This window comes from Plectropomus leopardus, chromosome 17 (assembly GCF_026936395.1).
Source record: "Plectropomus leopardus strain MGB_pleo_1.0 chromosome 17, ASM2693639v1, whole genome shotgun sequence".
Classification (NCBI taxonomy): Eukaryota; Metazoa; Chordata; class Actinopteri; order Perciformes; family Serranidae; genus Plectropomus; species Plectropomus leopardus.
In genome coordinates this window covers 22,452,775-22,475,302 of record NC_142192.1, presented here as the reverse complement: position 1 = coordinate 22,475,302, position 22,528 = coordinate 22,452,775, and the positions used below count along the sequence as shown (strand labels likewise).

General features: G+C 44.2%; 1 protein-coding gene across 4 annotated transcripts in view; it reads left to right on the top strand.

Annotated features, from left to right (window-relative positions):
* The first annotated feature begins 294 nt into the window (after window positions 1-294).
* ash1l (ASH1 like histone lysine methyltransferase) overlaps window positions 295-22,528 on the top strand; it is a 45,957-nt gene continuing 23,723 nt past the window's right edge. For 2 of the 4 annotated variants that reach the window (XM_042506741.2, XM_042506740.2), the window contains exons 1-7: window positions 295-554; window positions 1,420-1,514; window positions 6,212-7,012; window positions 8,652-13,074; window positions 20,102-20,768; window positions 20,938-21,111; window positions 21,224-21,318. In XM_042506741.2, coding sequence (XP_042362675.2) covers window positions 6,404-7,012; window positions 8,652-13,074; window positions 20,102-20,768; window positions 20,938-21,111; window positions 21,224-21,318 — 5,968 coding nt within the window. In that variant the 5' untranslated portion in view covers window positions 295-554; window positions 1,420-1,514; window positions 6,212-6,403. The remainder of the gene's footprint in view (window positions 555-1,419; window positions 1,515-6,211; window positions 7,013-8,651; window positions 13,075-20,101; window positions 20,769-20,937; window positions 21,112-21,223; window positions 21,319-22,528) is intronic. The other 2 variants (XM_088090398.1, XM_088090397.1) reach the window with 2 other exon arrangements.

The following is a 22,528-nucleotide window of genomic DNA, read 5'->3' as shown; positions in this document are numbered from 1 at the left end:
AGGCTGCAGACCCCTGGTTTATACCCTCTAACGTTATGTTGACACCGGGAACCGCCACTTTGACAGCTGACTGTTGCAGACCAGCAAACACACCCTCAACCGGCCCGAAAACACGGCGCTGCCAGCTACCGAAAATACTTAAGTAATGAAACACAGACATTTTTGTCAATGACCGAGGACCGCAGGAACCGCGTACGACCGACATTTGCTCTCCTCTGCTCTCCTCCCCTCTCCCCTCCGCCCTCCTCGGTCCTCCCTCCTCCTCCTCCTCCTCCTCCTCCTCCTCCTCTCCGGGGCTGAGAATGCCCGTGTTGTACTGACACAGTAGCGATACGGGCTGAGCAGACATGGAGGCCCGATTAACGAGAGAGGCCCGTGCTGACACATCCAGGCCTAGCTAACGGCGTGTGTGAGTGGATTTCGGAGCATCTCGGGAGATATTTCGGATACTAGCTGCTGTAAGGAAGAAAGGATTTAAACACCGAGGAGGAAGAAATAGAAGGAGATCCATTTCGGGTCTCTGTTGATTCAACGCAGCCGCCATTTTGTTGACAGTTAGTGTTTTTTTTAATAACCTAACACGGCGCCGCATCTGTTATTTTACACCGCTGGAATTTTATTTTTTTTTTAACGCGTGTATTTATGTCGATTTATTTGTGCGTTTGTGTTTAAACAAACGTCGGGTGGGTTTAACGCTTTAGCTGACATGCTAGTGCATCGTTAGCCGTCGTAGCCGAGATGTAGTAACACGAGTGCTTACGAGAATGTGACGGAGATGTAAGATTATGTGCATCACTTGTCCGGGGTTGTGTCATATTCAGTCGGTTTACACACATTGTTTTGAGGCTGTAGGCGTTTGCGGCTCATTTGCAGCTTATATTCAGTGTGAGTTAAAGCCGCGCTGGGCGAAAATGTGCCCAAATCGCCCTCAAACAGGCTGCTGATAGATGGCTAGTTAGCCGCTGCCAGTGCCATTGATACAAAATGTAGCACAGGCTGTCTTATTATTGGACGGATGGGAGCTACTGGCTTGTTAGAAAATAAACAAACCTTGTACAATATATGGGATTTATCAAGCCATTACTTCCTATCCTAAATATTATAGAAATGCATATATTTGGAGGATGCTTGCTTTACATGCTGGCACTCCACCATTGCAACTTTGTGTTTTGGAGCTGGCAAGGTTAATCAATATTTTTTTTTTATTGACGGTTTTGAGCTGTGTGCATTGATCTCTGATGGCTGCGTTCAAGATTATTAGCCCGTTATAACCCATCAGGCACTTCTGCAAACATAAACATTTGTTATGCAATTGTAGCTTGGGACAGACATTCAGATCTAGCTTTATGGTTCATGCATTAATATCTTTGAACAACAGCATCCCAGATCTGACATTTTGTCATGTTTTTGGCCATTCAGCACTTGGAAGATAAAATATGTGGCCACCACGTTGATACACACGAATGGAGGACACAGCCAAATAATGTGAACACCGTTTCTGGACAATTACAGAGGTGAGTGAATATCATATGATACAGTTTCTTGCAGACTTATTGTTGCTGTTGAGACAGTGTAGGAATCATACTGCTTTCTGTGGCTGCTATTGGTCCTCACAGCCGATTTTGATTTAATGTTTACATGCATGTACATGTTTGCAAAAAATATCTCCGGACTGCGTGCATTGCAGCGTCACCTTAAAACTGCAAGAGCATGTGTCTGAGGCCGGATTTCCTTTCGATAGAGGCAGTGATTATGATTATGACTAAACAGGGCTGAATTTGCTGAGTTGATATGAGTAAATTAAGGGTGCAGAGTTATTCCCTTGAGGGGCAGCAGTGTTGACTGCACAGGAAACCGAAAGCAGATAGCGTTATTTGGTTTGCTCAGCCCTCCCTTGGCCACGTTTTTTTGCATAACACAAGGGAAAGTGTGATGCCTAAAATTGTATGCCCACAATTGATGCAGTGTATTTTAAAACAGGAGGAACTACAGATTGAGGATGTTTGCAGGGTGCTGCTCTGACTGACACCTGTCATTCCCATTTATTGCAGCCCTCACTGCAAATCAGTTTATGGTCCAGGTTTAAAACATTATAGCCGCCTTTTTTTTAGTTTAAGGCCAGTTATGTTTGAGCACTTCCGCTGCTAGATGATACAAAGTATTTGTAGTATCTGTAGTAGTAGTAAAGGAATTTGGCTGCTCCCCTTTCTAATACCGATGGAGTAAAAGTCCTGGAAATGACACGGAGCTCTGAGGGTGCAGACGCCAGCCCTCATGTGAATGATGTGGGGGGGTTGGGGGGGTTGGATACTATTGCTATGGCCAAAGGGAAATCATGCAGTTATGAACAACGTGTGCAAAAGTGAGGAGGGAGGGAGGGAGAGAGGGAGTAAGAGGGAGGAAAGAAGTGGGAGGGGGCGCGGGAAGTTGTTTACTACGTTCCTGTCTGCTCTGCCATTTCTTAGGTTTGTTGGCCTGATATTGATTATTGATTGTCCTGTTATTTCATCATATTTTCTGACATTTGTTCATGTTTTATATGCCCCTCTTTCTACTGTAGCCCTGTTAAAATCTGAGGAAATTGGCTTGATATCTTTGAATAAATAAATATGTAGATATAATAGTTAATAATAATAATAGCAGTAATTTTGCACTTTTTAACTTTACACCTGTGCTGGGCACTTTCTAACTGTTTTATTTTATATTGTTTTAAGGATCTGTTTGTTTTCGGGGTTGTCTTTACTGTCAGTGAGGATGTTTTTAGTGTTCATTGTTGGTATTTATTTTTACATTTTGTACCCGAGATCTCTGAGAAACACTCTTTTATTCTGCTCTGCGTGTAAATGTATAGCAAAATGACAATAAAGCTGAATTGAATTATTAATCATAATAATATTTTTAATAATAATAGTTTTTTAGATATATTTTCCTCATTTTTAAAAATTATTATCATTATTACCTTATAATAATATTCTCCATCTTTCTCTCTCTTTTAAAAAAAATAATTTTCAGGTCATTTCCTTGTCACATTTTTCTGATTTCTTGCAGTTTGTGGGGCGTCTCTTACCAAATTGCTCAGTGCCATTTTAGGCATGTTTTTAAAAGAAATCCAACCAATTTCGCTCAGGGTTCAAAGGTTTAAATGCATGTGAAAGGCATCTGATCGTTGCACAATAAAACTGGTGTCGTTCCAGGTTTCAAACTCCTGAAAGTAAAGGCAAACAACAGACGGGCATGACTGATATCTGTCTCTGAAACCATGCAGTGCTGTCACTCTCTGGTTTTGCAGCATGACTGTAAAACATGATATGACTGCAGTGTTCTCCAAACTGCTGTGTAAATACAAAAGTACCTCAATGCTCAACATGAAAATGATAGGCTTTCGTGTTCAGGCTTATCAATCACTAATTAGAAAGCGATTCGGCCCCTGTGTCAGATCATTTACAGGAGAACAAGTGCCAGTAAATGACCTGGCTTAGCTTGTGTGAGGTAAGAGGAATGTTTTGGCTCTCCGGGCAGCTTTTCTCTAGAGTAGCCTCTCACTGAGTAAGGTACTACAGCGGCTTATTTTTGGCATATCTGCTGTCAGGCGGCGGAAGCAGCTAGTATCAGCGCTTAGTATAAAAGAATGAGGAGAACATTTGTCACTCTGTGAGAGGACACAGGGAACGGAGTTGGGGGGGTGGTAGTAGTAGTGGTGGGTGAAATGTGTTTCTGATTATAGTGGGAACACAGTGACTTTAGTTTGTGTGCTGTTACTACTGCTTTCCAAGTTTGCAAAATAGAGGAGGAAGAGGACGGAAGAGCGTAAAGAAAACGGTGAAAGAACACAGAGATTGATGGAGTGTTAAAGAAAAGAGAGAGGTGTGATTTGAGTGTGGTATGTGTAGCGAGGGGGAGTCTGCAGTTTTGAGGCGAAATGGACTGAGTAATTGAAGTAAACACAGAAAAGAGGGCGTGGGGAAACTACATGCCAGACGCCCCCCTCAAAAAAAAAAAAAAAAAAAAAAATTGGGCTGCGTTTACTCTGTGGTTCAACAAAAAAATCTCTACTACTGTTTTCCACAGTCGTAATCCAAAACAAACATGATCTAAGACGCTGTGAAGGGTAGATTTCTTTTTTTCCTCGTGCTGTGACACTTTAGCGATGTGTCGACTTGTATGACTTTCCTCAGGCTCCATTAAGTGGCTCCTTTAGTGCTCTCCACTAATGTAGGGCGCAGAGAAACCGCCGGCACGTTGACGCTCTATCACTCACTCTCAGTTGCTGCTGGCGAAGGCTGGGAAAGGCGGCCGGATCCTCTGTCTAGTCCCAGAGGGCCCAATGTGCTGAGGTCACAGTTCTGAATTGCCTCCAAATGACTTCACCCAGAGAAAGCACCTGCTTGGGGGCGAATCCGCATTAAATCACTCAGTGGCCACGGGGAGCTGTAGACAACTTCATTGAATTGAGCTGTCCTCTAAGGAGCACAATTAAGAAACACGCCGCTTTCTGCTGCTGCTGCTGCTAACGTAGGGTATGAGCACTTCGCCACCATCACAGGCTCCCGTTTTCACTGCAGCTAATGAGGAAATTTAAGGGATTGCTCATTTGGCATTTTATCCGGTAACACCTCAGAAAGATGTGGCAGCACTATGGGATTAACTATTGACTCTGGACCTTGTGGGATTAGTACTTCTTAAAGGGATATTTCACAGATTTTCAAATAGTTCTCTACCAAAATAATGCAGGTAGTATGTGTAGATGGGGCCTAGATATGCTTTCTAACCCTGTGGCCCCAGGCTCTCTGTCTGTTAATCCAACTACATGCAGTACGTCCACATTTTTGTATTGCCCGCTAACCGTGCCGCCAACAGCACGAACAAAGAGCATGCACATAATCAGGAGAGTTACTCGCCCCTCTCTCTTTTTCTCTTAAACTCTGATCGTAATCCAATCATATGGTAAAACCAGGCAGATCTGATTGAATATAAATCCGCATTATGTTACTGCACTGCACTTATTTCTCTTTTTTTAAGTGTTTCCAGAAACATATTTTCAGCCCTGTTTTTTCTTTGTGAACAAGAAATGGGTGCCACGCTGCTATTTTCTATTTCTCGCCCCGAATATTTTAGCTTACTGTTTAACTGTAATACGACACCGTTGGCCACCATTGTTTCACTCGAACTATTTCACATTACCTCACCTACTGGTGGGAGCGTCTTATATGGCGTGATGGATTCTGGTTAGTTGAAGGTTTTTTCTACCTCGTGAGCAAATTTTTTTTTTTTTTTCTGGTAAGGTAGCACCAATTTCAAAGGTATTTGCATATTTCTACTGCAGAGGTGGCCTAGTTTTATGTAAGGACTGTCTTAACATTGGTAAAATACTTCCCTAAGCGCAGTATACACTGTGCGATTTTGGGCTGTCCCAGATGAAAGATGACCAACGTGTGAGATATCTTTGGTCCTGTCCCTAAAACGGTGGTCCTACGTCGCACACTGAGAGAGGTTCAACGAGCTAGCTTGTTTACTATCTGACTTGAATGCCGCTGTCACACTGAACATCCCGTAGAGCCCGTTTAAACTTTTCAACTTTGTAAAAACAAGCATAATAAAACGTCAAGCATTTGTATCAAATTGCCAGATCCGATTTGACTGGCAAAATTCTGAGTCGGGTACAGCCCTATTTTGCTGTTTTGTATTGATATCGATGGACATACAGAGTAGCCTGGGTTTCAGTAGGTGTTGTCACCATAGAGTCTGCATACATCAAACTTGATGCCGTTCCCATGTTTATTGGATCCATGTCTCACAGTGTAGCTTGCATTAAACTTTGTAAGATTGTTAAAATCTCACAGTCTGTCGGAGGCTTTAGGTGGACAATGCAGAGTCGTTGAATCTAATGTTACATTTCTCAGGTAGAGGAGCCTTGCCTGTATAAATAGGTCACAGATTGTTACAGGCCGTGAGGACGAACACGTCGTAAAAAGTCACCCAGACAGTATGAAGGACAGCCTCTAACTAAATAGATGATAAAAATTGTTGCCCTCACCTGCTTTCAGCCATCATTCATAGGACATTTTATACTTCTTGGTTGCAGGGCGCTGTTTAAAACTGTCAATGTTTGGTTGATGTTCTGTTTTGCAGTGACTAATGTGGAATTTGTTTCTCCCCCTCCACCCTCCCTTTCCCCTCTTTCTCCTTGCTATACCTGTCTTAACTTCAACAGTTGAAGGACGGAGAGAGAGGGCTGGACAGCCAAGGAAGGGAGAGAAGCCGCCTCAAAACAAGGAGAGCTTCACCCTTACTGTTATCCCCCTTCCCCCCCTTTCCCCCCCTCAACCCCTATCCCATCCCCCAACAAAAACTCAACCTGGTATCCACAACATCCCCTCCCTGGTAAACCAGTACGAAAGTTGTGATGGATCCAAAAAATCCGGGGGGAACTGCAACGCCACCCCCTCTTCTCTCAGGTGCCCCATCAGGGGAGCGAGAGAAGGAGGGAGGGAGTGGAAAGAAAGAAGAAGAGGAGGAGAAGAAGAGAGACAGAGAGAAGGAGGGAGCTGCTGCTGTCGCTGCAGGCGCAGGAGGGGCAGGAGCAAGTGGGCCAGGAGGCGCAGGCGGCGACCAGTCCCATTTCTCCATCAAAGAGAGCAGCCTGTCCGAGGGCAATGTCAAACTTAAGATTGGCCTCCAAGCAAAGCGCATGAAGAAGCCCCCCAAGATCCTGGAGAATTATGTGTGCCGACCAGCCTTCAGGGCCACCGTGAGGCACACAGGGCGCGGAGGAGGCGGGGCTCGTGGAAACCGTGCAGGAGCTGCTGGTGACGGCGCAGGTGTTCAGAGCCAGAGTCCTTCAAGTGGCAGGGAGAAAGATAAGGACAAGAGTCCCAGCGTCAACAGACCAGCCTCATCATCTTCATCGACCCCCTCTGCTAAAGCGCCCACACCACCTCCTCCTGCTCCTCCTCCCGCCAGCACTACCACCCTGTCACCCTCCCAAGTTAATGGGAGCGCTCCAGCAAAAAGGGTAAGGAGGGAGAACAGTGAATTTGTGTGTTTTCATTCAGAAATGGATTAACACTCCACCAAAAGTAAACACAGCCAGCATGCTCTCTGTATTTATTTTGTGTACGTTTACTTCCTCAAAATGTTATTAGTCCGCAGTCAGTGAAGCAACGGCCCACAAAAAGGTTACCGCAGTAATCACCATGTTATTGCACAGATAAAGAGCAGAGCATAAATTCTTTCGTTTTCTTTGTTTCTCTGTTGGCCTGTCTCTATTCATCACGCACCGCCCCCTCCAATAGCCCTCCGTTTGTGTCGTCTCTCCTCTGTCCCTGTAAGGCCACGTCCTCTCCAACCCCCCTCTGCTGTGTGACCCCCTCTTTAGCTCTCCCTCTCTGTCCCCAATCTGACCCTGATAAGTGTTATTGAGTTGAGTGTAACTTCCCCCTTGGGCACTGCCGGAGAGCAGCTAATAGAAAATCTTATCAATGGATTGCAGTTTGTAAAACGGTGCAGAATCAAATTTCTGATTGATAGTTTGTTTATTTCACTGGGGCTGGCAGATCTGTTGGGCTCAGTGGTGTTAGCACCTTAGCAGCTCACAATTTCTATACATTCCTCTCAAATTTGTCATTCAATATCAGCGTATGACTTGAGCACATTGCTTAAAAACAGGGTCAGAATTGAACACCAAGCGCCAAACGCAGGTAGATTTTCCGTTAGGTAAGTAAATCTCTAACGGCTAGTTGCTACAGTGGCAGGTGGATGTTGTCCCAAAACAGTCGTGTGAAAGTATCTATGCTGAGAGTCACTGCTGCATTTTTTTTTTCAAGATTATTTTATGGGCTTTTTGCCTTTATTTGATAGGACAGCTGAAGTGTGAAAGGGGGAGAGAGGGGGGATGACATGCAGCAAAGGACTGAGGCCAGAATTGCACCCACAGCTGCTGCATGGAGGATGTAGCCTCTGTGCACGGGGCACCCGCTCTATCATCTGAGCTACTGGGCGCCCCGGCACTGCTGCGTTTTGACGTAATTTAGCGCTCTCATGGCTCTGCTGCGCCTCCGCTGTCTGTGTCCAACACACACACACCTGGACCGGTGCGGCAAAACCTGACTGTCTCGAGCACTCCTCGCTTTTAGTGCACGGGACATCTGCTGAACTATCACCTGCTGGCATCATTGTCAACAGCAGTGCATTAGCTCCACATTTCGTTCATACCTTTCACAATAAAAGCCCTAGACAGATTCACTGCATCATCTCTGACCAGAGTGAACTTCTGCACATGCTGAGGTTGTTTAATATATTGAATTGTTTTTTCTTCAGATTTTGCTCTGGCACTTTTCTCTAAGTTTGCATTCAACATTGTATATTATTATCTTATCTGTTATTATAAATTGTGCTGAAAACAATGCATATGTGAAACAAAAAAGGTGATTTATCATTTTGGCAGGTAAAAAAATATGCTTGGCTTGTATTTTTTATTATCTACCAGCCACCTTGGCTGTTAAGTCAAAAGTAAATTTTAGATACTGCTTAAAAATGTGTTCACTTGTTCAGAGAAAAAAATCTTTACATCCCTATTATTAAAGAGATTGGGTAGTGTATTTCTTAAGTTACCACCTATAACTTGCTTTTCCTATTTTTTTTTCTTTTTGCAGGGTTCACCAAAGATGGATTGCAAGTCTGATACAAAGACCGACATGAAAGCGACCACCACCACATCTGAGAGACCCCTTAACCTTCACCGCCCTCCACCAGACAGCAAAACGCATCCCTCGGGGAAGAAAACTCCAACTCCACAACCCACCCCCCTGATGTCTTCACCCTCTCCACCACTACCTGCATCAAAAGAACCCAATTTTGACGCTGTTAAACCTCCTCAATACACCTACAGCACTGAAAGTCATAGAGAGAAGGACAAGGGCGGTCAGAGTTGGGGAGCACCGACAGTCACAGAGAAATTAGCTCAACTCATAGCGACTTGCCCACCATCGAAGACTTCTAAGCCAGCCAAACCTGCAAAGGTTGACCCCACTCCTTCTCTCCCAAGCTCAGGCTTTATGGCCCCCACAGCCAAGCAACGAGACAGGGCTATGGCCAATAGGAACACATATTCAAGAATGGTACACCTTTCTCCACCACCTCCTGTGTCACGACCTCCTGGTCGGCCCTACGGTTCTAGGAACAAGGACAGTGTTATGGAAAATTCAAGCCCTCTGACACCACTGAGGAAAGAGGACACAGAAGGGCCTGAGATAGCTTGTAGCAGCAGCGGTAACAGCATCAGCAGCAGCAGTAATCGCAGCAGCAGCCCAGCACTCACCTATGGCAATAACCGCCTGTCAGCCATGTCAAAGGACAGCAACAACGACAACAGCAACAGTAGCATTCCTAAGCAACAGTCACGTCCAGCTCACTGCCTACCCCACACAGCATCTTCGCCGTCTTGTCCCATTTCATCCTCCTCCAGCACTTCAGCTGAGCAAAGGACAGTGAGCGCAGTGAGTCACCTGGGCTCCCCTGCTCCCTCACAAGGACACCATGCACGAGAGAGTCCTGCCTTGGCAGAGGAAAGCAGTGCGAGTGAGAGGGAGCAGGACAGCGACGGCCCCAGAGACTTAACCAAGTGCCCTCCTCCAGCAGGAACAGGAAAGCTGGAAGGGAAAGACAAGGGGGGTAGTAATCAGTCACTGCGAATTGAGAGGGGGAAGAGCTCTAGTCCGAGTAAGCGCAGTCCCAATCGGGATGGTAGCCGACCTGGTCGGACTAGCAGTCCCCCTGAGCCTGTAAGACAGAGGCCTTGTTCTTCACCAGAGCCAGATGGTGACGAAAGCCCACCAACGCCTCTTAGAGACGATTCTCCCGATTCATCTATAGACTCTCCAGCAGAGCAGGAGAGCAAACCCCTTAAAAAACGCAGGGCAAAGAAACCCCGCTGGACCCGTGTCATGAATAAGGCGCACGGTCAAAGAGCAGGCCACGACAGTCCCTTTGACCAGAGCAAAACCACCTTGCCTTTAAGCCTGGAAACGTTGTCTCCGCCGCTTAAAAGACCCGTGGGCAGGCCTCCCAACCCAAATAAGGTCAGCTTAAATAAGGTCAAACCAAATCCTGTGCCACCAAGTCCACCGTCACCGCTTTTCCCATCGCCTAAGAAAAGGGGGAGGCCAAAGTCCAAAATGCCAAGGCTCGACGCCCCGGCCCGTGGGTGCCTTCCTAACAAACTGGCCCCCTCCAAGGTCTTTTCATCTTTACTGAAGTCCAAAGAAGAGCAGGACCCCCCTGTTCTTCACCCAGAGGTGGACCTGAACCCCCCTAAACCTATGCCTAGAAAACGTGGACGCCCCAAGCGCCTTCCTCCCAACTTGCCCCAGGAGAGTCAGCCTCCCACGTTGGCTCCAGAGTCAGGGGACATGGGAGACAAACGGTTCCGCAGCAAAGGAAATGGGCAGCTTATCATGAAAACTATTATAGGAAAGATCAATAAGATGAAAAGTATGAAACGGAAGCGTATTCTCAGCCAAATCTTGTTAGGCCCAAGACCAGAGGACACTCCTAAAACCACCCCCAGCGGGGTGGTTGGTTCTGTGGAAGCTGCGACCCAATCACTGTCCTCCCTGGCTGCTTCTTTTGGGGGGAAACTAGGGCCTCAAATTAATGTCAGTAAAAAGGGCACAATATACATGGGTAAGAGAAGAGGCCGTAAACCAAAATCGGTAAATGCCACAGCCTCAACGCCACCACCAGAACCTTTTCTATCCCCAAACACCACTTCCCCTCTCCATCACCATCAGTCACAGTCACAGCAACAGCAGCAGCTCTCCTCCTCTGAGGTCTTTCCCTCCCCCTCCCTGTCACAGTCCAGTGGAGGCCACAGTCCCATCAGTGATGCCAGCTTCGTGGAGCCAGGCTCAGTGCACTTTTCAGGTCACTCTCACTATTCTAACTCCCATCACAGCCACAACACGTTCTCCTTCCCTCCCCCAACCTTTTCAGCCCCTAATCCTCGCAACACAGGGTTGGGCTCAATGTCATCATCGATGGCCACAGCAGCTTCCCAGAAAAAGTCATCTTGCCGTGGATACCATCACCACCACCATCATTACAGGCAGCACTACCATTACCATAAGCTCTCTCCTCCCAGGCCGCTCCATCCTACCTCCCCTGCCCCCCTCAGTGAGCTAAAAGAGGCCACTCCGTCACCAGTCAGTGAGTCACACAGTGAGGAGACAGTTCCCAGTGACAGCGGTATAGGAACTGACAATAACAGCACCTCTGACCGTGGTGAGAAAGCTGGAGGCGCTGGCGGCTTGGGTGCAATCGGTATGCCACCAGGCATGGGCAGTGGATTATTAATGCCAGGGGTCATCGGTTCAGCTATGGGTCCAGGGGTGGGCCTTAATTCCAGAGGCAGGCGGCGACACTCTGCTGTGCTCATGGAACATCCCTCACCCTCTCCATCACCTCATGGCGCAAGGTCATCACCCGATCCCAGGAGACCTCACCCAGCAGCTCCCGCCTCCTCCTTAATGGGACACAAGGAGAAACACAAGCACAAGTGCAAACGCCGCAGCCACGGGTGTCCCGGCTATGACAAGCTAAAGAGACAGAAAAGGAAACGCAAGAAGAAGTACCTGCAGCTGCGCTCCCGGCGGCACGACCCAGACTTTCTTGCTGAGCTGGATGAGATTGTTGTTAGACTGAGTGAAATACGGATAGCACACCGTACCACAGGGCACCGGCTCGGCAGTGGGATAGGCATCGCAGCGGGAACAAGTCGAGTGCCAGGAGTGGGGAGCAGGGCCAGTGGTGGCTTAGGAGGCACAGGCGGCCCTCCTCCACATCATTATGTACACAGGGACCTCCTGCCTACCATCTTCAGGGTTAACTTTGGCAGCTTCTACTCCCACCCTGCATACTCCTGTGACCCATTGCACTATGTACGTAAACCAGACATGAAGAAGAAACGGGGACGGCCTCCCAAACTGAGGGAGTCCATGTCTGAGGTTCCTTTTGTACCCGGGCTTGGATTTCCACTCTCCAGCGGAGGCTTCTACCACCCCTCCTACAGCGTTCCCTACTCCTCCGGGCCCCTCGGTTTGGGCTATTACAGAGGCTTCCCTCCAGCTAGCGCTCTGTATCCCCACCCACACCACCAGTCACCCCACACAGCCCCATCCCATCACTCTCACCACTCACCGTCTTTCCCCCCTCCTCCCCCGACATCTTACATGCACCATCACCACCCCTCACATCTCCTGCTGAACCCCTCTAAATTTCACAAGAAAAAACATAAGCTGCTCAGGCAGGAGTACCTGGGAGGAGGAAGGTCCCCTGTTCTGTACCCACCCATGTCCTCTGAGCTTTCCTTCAACTGGCACCACAAACACAAACACAGACACAAACACAGGGAGCGCTGTGCGGAGGAGGACAGAGAGGAAGCAGCAAGAGGAGGATCAGGGAGCCGCGGTAGTGCAGGGATATCTGACAGCGGAGCATCAGGGAAAGGGGAGCGAGCTGGCAGTTTAGGAATGGCAGAGTCTTTACAACGATGCCGCTTTGGACGCGACACCTCCAGCGCCGGCGTCAGCAAACAAGCTGCTTCCACTTCTGCCAACTCCCCTTCTTCCTCCTCATCATCATCTGCAGAAAGGTACAAGCGCAAAGAGAGCTCCATGTCCTGCTTAGGCCCTTCCAGGCTTGCACTGGGTAGCAACTCAAAAGGTCACCACCCAGTGGAGTCCTGGTTTAGGATGGGCAGCTCCAAGGCTGACTACTCTAAGCTTTCACGGGGTCACGTGGCACCTGGCCAGGGTCCCTTCTCAGACGGACGGGCTGAAGACCCAGCTGGCTGCTCAGATAGCGAGGATGAGGAGCCTCTCACCCCCACGGAGGATGTAGAGCCTGGAGCCCACGATTCTCCAAACCTTACAAATCTGTTTGCTTCTGCTCTCACCCGCACAACGCTGAAGGGGAGCAGGAGCAGAAAGCCTGAGGTAGTCACAGAGAGCTCCAGCTTCTCCCGCATGGACCGGCCGATGAGGAAGGACCGCTCAACATCAGCAGAAAGGAGAGATATAGGTGAGTCTGATCATGCTAAGTTAACCCTCTGAAGCCTGAGCAAATTGGTTTGATTTCATTCAAAAACATGGGCAGAAGGCAACGAGTAAGAGATGAGAAGAAATTTGCAGAACATTAGTTAAAAAGTTTCAAGAAAATTAACTGAAAAAAAAGATAAACAAGTAAAACAAACAAGAAGTGACCTAAACAGTGCTAAGAATATATACCCATTTATTTTATGTACTTTATTATATTTCTTCCTTTAACATGATTTAAAATCTCAAAGTATTGATACTGTAAATGTGTATTTTTTGGACATTTTTCTTATATTATTTTAGATAATTTTCTAATAATACTTCCCTCATTTTTAAAACATTTCTTACATAATTTATTTGTCACCTTGTATTAATTTCTTGCAATTTGTAGGTAATTTCCTGCTTAGTTGATGTGCCTTTTTCCCCATGTTTTTGGAAGAAATCAAACCAATTTTCTTAGGTTTCAAAGAGCAAATAGCTTGTGAAATGTGCCTCAATGAAGCACAAAAAATGATGTTAATTAAGAGTAGCAGAGCTGGGTGACGTGGTGAAAAAGGTTATCATGGTGGAAAAAATAACATATATATCACATATATCACATCATTTTATCTTTGGTCAGTCTTTTCTGTACAAGTTTTAAAAGCACTAAATGTAGCGGTTGTGCTGTCGGGAGAAGTTTGCCTCTAGGCTTTCTTCCTAAATGGGATTTCTTGGTTAAGGTTAAGGAAAAAAAATTAGAGTTGGGGTTAGGAATTAAACAACCATCAATTAATCTGAATTTGATCAAATATGTTAAATTTCATTGGTAAATAAAGATCTGATACTGAATTATAAACTGTGTACCCTCCTTATGGGTTGCTTTGGGTCTAGAGAGCAGCGGCAACATTGGAAAATGAAGCGGGCAAAGTGAAGCATTATTCAGTAATATTCAATGTGTTTCATATTATATGTGTAGGCCTCTACATCCTAATATGTTTTATAGACTATGCAGTGCTGCCAGAGAATATGCAATATGTTTATGTAAGCTTGGAGTGAAGAAAAAAATGCATTGGGTATTGTCTGGTATAAGCAACATGTTTTTATGTTGTTGCTTTTTTAAATATATTATTGATCAGTTACTTGATCGTTAATGTTACCAATGATTGATGAAGGAAAGCACTCATGATTTGCAACCCTAGTTGGGGTTAAAGTGAATGATTTCTGCCATCCATTTCATTCTTGCGGAAAGCAACTTTTCCCATGTGCAATTTCTGCTCTCTTAATCAAAACAATAACAAAAGTAGGAATTTGGAGACGTCACAAAGTAGCATGGATCATTCATTACAAATAAAAAATCAATCTGACGTGACTCAGGCAGAGATCAGGTTCACGGATGAGAAAATGGATTCCAAATTTTGAATTGTATTAAGCATTTGTTATATTTCTATCAAGGAACATTATACCGAGATAAAAATCGTTGCGTTTTTATCACCCAGCCCTATAAAGAAGGTTACAACAGCATCTGTATAGGTCACTTAGAATAAAGAAAAGACCACAGTAACCTTAGCAGCAGAGAGCTACATGCGTCTATTCACTGCATTGAATCCCATATAATTCATGTAGCATTATATGCTTTTGAGTTTGATGAGATATGCAGCACAGAAAATCTTTTGACCCAAATTAAATTTGACATTGTTAAAGGTTATTGGAGTCAATTGTGCACCAAATTCATTTTCCAAAAATAGTTCTGTGCATGCAGTTGTATCAAGAATCCTGTGGCTGAATATGATTTGCTGATGTCTAATGAGCTTTATGGCTTGGCGCAGCCACAGCGAAACTGGCACAGTGTGCAATCAATTAGATCCCGGGCTGATTCCAGGACTATGTATTTGGGCAATAACCGTTTCAGACATTGCCATATGGCCCGGTGAGAGGGCTCTAAAAATCTTGCTTGATCCCTGCTCACTGAAGCCTGCGTATCTCCTGAAAATCCTTCATAGTGCTGAGGAGTAGTGTAGTGGTTACAGCTGGAGCCATCCATACCTCAGTCATGGTTAGATCAAACAACAAAATTATCTGTGCTGTCTCTGCAGCCCTCTCAGCTGTCTCCCATCTGTACAAAGAAAATAGAGTGGAAAGGGCCACTTATTTTGGTGAAAAAAAGTCCCTTTGAAAGACGGTGACATCCCCTGTGTGTACACTTTCTGACATTTGGTAGCTCTTACTCGTGGTTACGGGCTTGGCAAAAAAAAAAAGCATGCGTAATGACTTCAACTGGCTTCTCTGTGAGTGTGGATGGCCGCAGTTGGCCACAGTTGATATAGCATTCCTGCCAGAGCAAAAGGGGTGGAGTGTTTTGTTAACATGCTATATTTAGTAGACATTTCCCTCAAAAGCCCACAGTGTGAGGCCTCGTCCTGTCCTTCACTACACCCAGCACCTGGGCCGAGCTAATGTTGCTGATGTAAGACGCAAAGCCTCAGCAGTGGTCTTCATCTGCATGACTCTGAGTGCCCCTTGACTGAGGCTGCTGTGCTTTTGTGTGTGTGAGCAGCCGTGGTGTTTTTGTTTATGAGTATGTTAGTAAGTGAGATGGGAGGCTGTAAGGTCCCCGTTGAGGCAGCATGATGCAGTTCAAGCCATGCCAGGGTAATCCTGGATTAGAGCTCAGGACTCAGGGTCAACCAGCGGTCGCAGACTGTGAAGGTAGAGGAGGCCAAGGGTGGGGACCGGACCGGCACACAAGACAAGTGGGGAACTGATGGAAGGAGATAGATGTATACTGACAGAGGATTGTGGGTAAAGAGTGAAAGTGGGGAAAAATAGATTGTAACAGAGGCGAAAGATAAGGTGGGGCATGAAAAAGCAGGTGTGAATACAGGGTTCCCACAGATTCGTAAAAAGTCTTAAAAGGCATTAAATTCAGTAGTCTAAACATAAGGCATTAATTGGTATAAATGTCTTAAATAAGTTTTCAAATGCTAAGATATTGGGGTGAGGATTTTATAAATCATTTTTTCTGACATTGCATTGTGAAATTTCAAAATAATTGGTAATAACTATTTTTTTTGAAAATAATTTTTACATTCATTTAACATTGGGCAGATCAGGATATAGGAGGAACCAACAACACTCATAAACATTTACCACATCTGATTAAGTGAAAAATTAACTACTTTTCTTCTCTGCAAATCAAACGGATACTTAAATAACATAATGTTTTTTGTTTCCAGGTGTTCCACTCTAGAAAGTTTTTTTTATTTTTTTCAGTATTTGAAGTGGATCATGTAACTTTTTAACTAGACAAGAAAGTAATGTTTTATGTTGAAGTAAACATTTGGGTAAAATTGTACCTAATAAGTAACTGATGATGGTTATGTTGTTTCCCCTCAGTTTTGGTTATTGTAAAATTCTTCGGAAATTTTATATTAAGTGGCAATAAAAAGCCTTAAAAAAATCTCAAACCTAACTCACCTAAAGCTGTAGGAATCCTGGAATAGGTATGTTTCCATCCAAATGCTGTGATTTTAAATAAGCCATATTCAATCTGCATGAATACCTGTCCCATCAGGACCACAAGCCGGGCTGTTCACACAACACAGGGGAATGGGCCAGTGGTCATGCAATGGTTAAAACTGTTGTCCACTCTGATAAGATCAATCCACTTTGACCCTGTCTTGCTCGGTGACTTGGGTCACGTGTGGACTCTCAGATCTCACTGTGTCTCGGTCCTTGTGGGTCAAGGGGGCAAACTCCTTTCACTGAATCTAGACTAATGGCTGATACCTGAGGATGGTGTTGGTAGCGGTACACCACAAGTATAAATTGTATAGTATGGATGTAGGGTTGTGCAGGACAGTAGCTGTACATCATGAATATTTGACTATTAGTTGTTTTTTTTTCATTTCTGAATAGTTTGCCCATTCAAATGGGGTTCAGCTGGACATTTAGGGTAACCGTGACGTTCACGCAATATAGTAAACAAGCCAAGTTGGCCCTTCGAGTTAATGCATGCTGACTACGCCAACGATTGGAATTGGGCATCAACATTTTTTCCTGACATTAGATATTAAACAGAAGCCAGAGACTGTATCTTTAGCCCCCTTTCCACTGTACAAAAAACCTTAACACCTGCTTACGTTTGGCTTTTTAATGTTACAGTTGTTATTCACGTTTCATACAGTCAGAGCCGGAGCCGATAAATACCTGTGACTACTGCAAAGTCATTTGACGTTTGGTGTTGGTGGGTTTTTTTGCAATTGGAAAGGGGATTTATTAAGTTACTGTGAGTTATAAATTCATCACTTTAAAGCAAAAGTCAGAATACAATGTTATCTAGAGGCCTGAGTGGGAAAAGCCTCTCTTTCACCAGGCAGCTGCCTCCGTCTCACTCTGATTCCCTCTGGGTCTGGGTCCACAGTTTCCTGCACCAGAGAACAAGGTGAAAGTAGAGGGCTCTCGAGCTGCAGCTACATCTGTGGAAAGAAATATCCCCAAAAGTACACTGATTGACACAAAAAAAAAAGACTGCTCAACTTGGAGGAATCTCAGTTGACTGAGGACTTTTGCTTCGAATCTTTGACTTTCAGGGGGCATCCCTAATAACTACTATAGTAAGGGTGTATTAATTTAAATATTTTTTTACTGATTCAGTCTGTTACAGTTGCCTTTTTGAAACTTTCCCACTTACCCTTTGTGTTCGGACAGGTTTTGCAATATGAATTAATCTGGTGCAATTCTGCTTAAAATCAAAGTCTTTTAAAAATGAAACATTTGCCTGGAAATGTTCCTAATGAGTGCCCAAAAGAGTGAAAGAATGAGGAGTGGGATTTAGAAACAAAACTTCTTACTTCTTCAACAGGAAGAAAAGCAATTGGAAGATGAAGACATTTAAGAAAAAATGTAATTTTAAAATTAATGTCGAATTACTTGTATAGAATGAATGAAGTCCTCTAAGTTTTAAGTTGTGGTCAAGGTTCTTGGAAGACATGGGAGAATATGAGACGCATTAAAAGATGTAGAAATATAGAGGGAAGACGGGTTTTCTAAGGTCAGGCAGAGGCGGAAGGAGGGAGAGGGAAGTCTGGACGATGAGAGACAGGAGAACATTCTTAATGAGGAAAAAAGACAAGAAGATGAGGGCAAAGTGAAGATGAGTCTTGTCAAAGGACGGGAAGTAGGAAAGGGAAAGTGTGGAAGACGAGGGTGAAATATGAGTGTAGAGAAGGAAAGGGATTTGAAGAAAGATGTGAGAATGGAAAGTAAGGTAAAGTGTCGAGAGGAGAAAATGAGGAGCGGCTGAGAGATGGTGAATAGACAAAGAAAACTATTTTTTACATGTAACCACTTGAATCCTTGTTTTATATGCCAGCCTGGTAGGGATAACATGGTCTTTTATGCCGTGTTAGCCAATTCTTGTTAGAAGTGCGAAGCAGTGTCAAATAATTCTCATGGTTGACTTCAGATGTCCTTGTTACCTGGGTCTGACTGTTGAGACCTGCTCATGAACAGGAACTGCAGTACCGCACCTGCCCCGCCACCCGCACATATGACGAGTTAGTTCTGCAGTCTGACCTGACCCGCCAAAATAAGAGTCATTTCAAAACTGCAAATACTATAAAAAACATTCGCTGTTCAAATAATCTGGTTAGGCAGCAAGATTAAAAAGATATTTTTTTGGACATTTCATGCATGTGAAAGTAAGGTATTTTATTTAATAATGTAATTTAGGAAATGCAATGCAAATGAATATTAAATGCTTATTTTCATTATAATGAGAAGCACATCTCTACAGTTAATGTGCTGATTGAATCTAATTGAAGTGGCTCTCATATTCCAGCTGGTGCAGAAGGCAGCTGACACACAAAGTCAGCAGTCACAGGATTAAAATTATTTTTATTCTTCTCATTTTATTTTATTGTGTTTATCATCCAACACCCAAGATCTGACCTTCATGTTCTTTTTTTTTTCATCCAGAACTGAGCTACGAATTAAGACAAAATACCACCCGCAAATCACCTTTTTTTCGCAGGTCACCTGCTGAGCATCTGCAGGAACGTGACGCAATGCAGGACTCTGGTTAGAGCTGCAACAATTAATAGATTAGTTGTCAACTATTAAATAATTGCCACCTACGTGATTAATCAGTTTGAGTCATTTTTAAAAGAAAAAAAGTGAAAATTCAGTTTATATGTGAATATTTTCTAGTTTCCATGGCAGTGAACTGAATTTTTTTGTTTTGTGAACAAAACAGGGCATTTAAGGATCTTGGGCTTTGGGAAAAATTGGTTAACATTTTCCCCATTTTATGACATTTTGCAGACTGAACAACTAATTGTGTAATCAAGAAGATGATAAAAAAGATACATTGGCAATGAAAATAATTTATACTTGTATCCCTAGTCTTTGTGGTGGTTTCTTTCATTTTAATCAATAGATTACTCCGTCATTCAGCGTAGACACAGCCACAGTATCACACAGTTTGACTGTCTCAGCCATCCTAATGGCACTTATAAAATGGGGTGGACATATTATTGACCTGAGCAATTATAGGAGCCAAGATTTGGCATTTTGCTGATTATCTGTATTGGCGTTTTATTTTAAAGATTACTTATAAAAATTAATTGATTAAAAACTGCAAAGAAAATGTCAGCATGGGTCTAAAGTTTGATTTGTGAAGCCTCAGGAGGCTATTTTTATTTATTCATTTTGTATTTAAATTTTCACTTGACTATAAAAAATGTTTCTGGGAACTTGCTTTGTACGATATTGAAAGTTTTGATTATACATTTGCTAAAGGCATTTAAACAAAGTTTTGTTTTTGAATTTTTTATATTAAATTTTTACTGTAAACGCATATCGGTTCCAAATACTGTTTATCGGTCTCATTAACTACTACTGATCGGTATCAGCCCTGAAAAGCCAATATCGATCGACCCCTATTTCAGATGCTAAGAATTGCTTAAATTGTGTTCTGTGTGCTTTGAAACTTAGTTCTACATATGCAGTATTAACTTTCTCTTTTCTTTGATTAGGGTCATCAGGTATCCAGACGAGAGGTGTTGCCCTCTCGCCCTCTGAAGGTCCTGACGGATCCGTGCTCCACCGGCAGCAGCACCATCACCAACCTTCACTGTTTCACTCCCACGGCTCTGCGTCCTCCTCCTGCCTCTCCCCCTCTCAGGACTGTTGCCTGGATGCCTCCCTGCCCCACCACTCCCATCGGGCACAGCCATCCAAACACAGCCTGCACCATGTCAACAAAATCCTGCGTGCCAAGAAGCTGCAAAGACAGGCTCGAACAGGGAACAATGTAGTGAAGAAGAGAGGCCCCGGACGTCCCAGGAAACACCCGTTGCCCTCCCCGCCACCTTCCCCGCCACCAGTGGTTGAGCTGAATCAGACTCGGCACAGGGACAGAGGGGCTGAGCGGCCGGCGGGGGGGCGAGTGTGGGAGGGGGACACTGTGACGGATGTTATTGAGTCGGTAGTCCAGGGCCAGCGTAGAAAAGGTCAGAAGAGGAAGCACTGGGATAGAGATGGGGATGAAGAAGAAGAGGAGGAAGAAGAGGACGGGGAGGTAGAAGAGACTGAGGAGCGATTGCCGGACAGAGAGGAGAACCTGGGCAACCTGGTAGCGAGACCCAGAGCTGGGACTGGAAGGAGCTGGCTTACCCAGGACGAGCTCCAGCACTTTCGTGGGTAAGCAGACTTTCACCACACTGTTGCACGTTTACCTTTATACCTTAAAGTCTCAACTGTGGCACACTGACAGACACTTACAGTGAGTACTAATGTTAATATTCATATAAAAGAACATTTATTAAATACAGCTGTCACTAGAAACCAACCATCATGCTTCTATTTTTAGCTCAATGGAAAGCAAGCCAGATGGCCACGGCTCCCCAGAACGTCCAGGCACCGTCTCCAGGGAACAAGCTCCGCCCATGCCCATAACCAGCCAACGGGAGAAGAGAGCAGCCAGACCTCCAAAGAAGAAGTTTCAGAAGGCGGGACTTTATTCTGATGTGTACAAGACTGAAGAGTGAGTTGCAAAGAAATATGAATATTAATGTTTATTTTAGATGTCAGTGCAACATATACAGTTTCTCTGGAGTGCCTCTTACGTTTTATCTTTTCTGTACCACATCCTGTAGCCCCCGGAGTCAGCTTCTGCAGCTAAAGAAAGAGAAGCTGGAATACATACCTGGGGAACATGAGTATGGATTGTTTCCAGCTCCTATACATGTTGGTGAGTGAATCACTTTTTCTTTTCCTCGAATTTTCTATTAAACTGCTGAATGCAGTTACTACCATCTGTCTTTTTATCTGTAATTGTTTTTGTTTAGATTATTTTTTGGATCTTTATTGAAGATACGAAAGCTTTAGTGTGTAAGGGGGGAGAGAAAGGGGATGACATGCAGCAAAGGGCCGAGGTTGGAATCAAACCCGCGACTACTGCGGCGAGGACGCAGCATCTGCACATGGGGCGCACACTCAACCAACTGAGCTACAGGGCGTCCCCGCTCCAAAATATATTGACCAGTATTTCAAAACAGTCGGCTAATTTAAGTTATTTATGTTTTCTGTTTTTGTCTTTTAAAGGTTTGATTACATCCACTCATGTTTTTATATGTAGAGGTCCTTGTAATGTTTTAAAGGACATTGAATTTATTCATCTGAAAGTGCGGATAAAGTAAAATCAGACATTTATTTAGACACCTTATACACGTTAGAAAATACTTGCTGATACTAGACTCGATTTTTGTGTCCAGGATTTTTTTGGCGGGCCTCATGACACACTAGAGCCATCCTTGTCATTACCTCTCCCCGTTATGTAAAGGCTAACATTAGAGCGCATAGTATCAATGTCGTTTCATTCACCCCCCGTGTGTTAGTGGCTAATTTCCAAGTTCAACAACCTCTTAGCCTCAGTCTGATAAATGTATAAATCATTTTTGAAAACGATTTTGAAACCTAATTTGATATACTTGGTGATTTCTTTTTCTTTTTTTATCATTCAAATTTGGGTCGATGGTTAATAACACATATTTTCTGTGGTGTGCAAGCTCATTACACATTTATTTTTGTTTGCCTTGAGCTTTAATTGGTATTGACATGTCATTAATTAATCTTTTAAAGGTCTTAAAAATGCTAAAACATGGAAAGTAGGATCTTTCTGAATGTGTTTTCTGACCTCGCATTGCAAAATCTAAAAATAATTGGTGACATCTACTTCTTAAAAGAAATTAATGGATTGCCTCCCATAACAACATCACACAGATCAGTAAGATCAGATAAGTAAGCGATGGACAGTTCATGTTTTTTTCCTTTCATTTTTAATTTAAAAACAGTTTCTAATTTGAATCTTGGTCAGTAAAGTAATAAATCTCACTTGCTTTAAGCTATAGAAACCCCGTAGTCAGTCATAGTGACTAAAAGCCAAAAAACGCTCTCTGCTT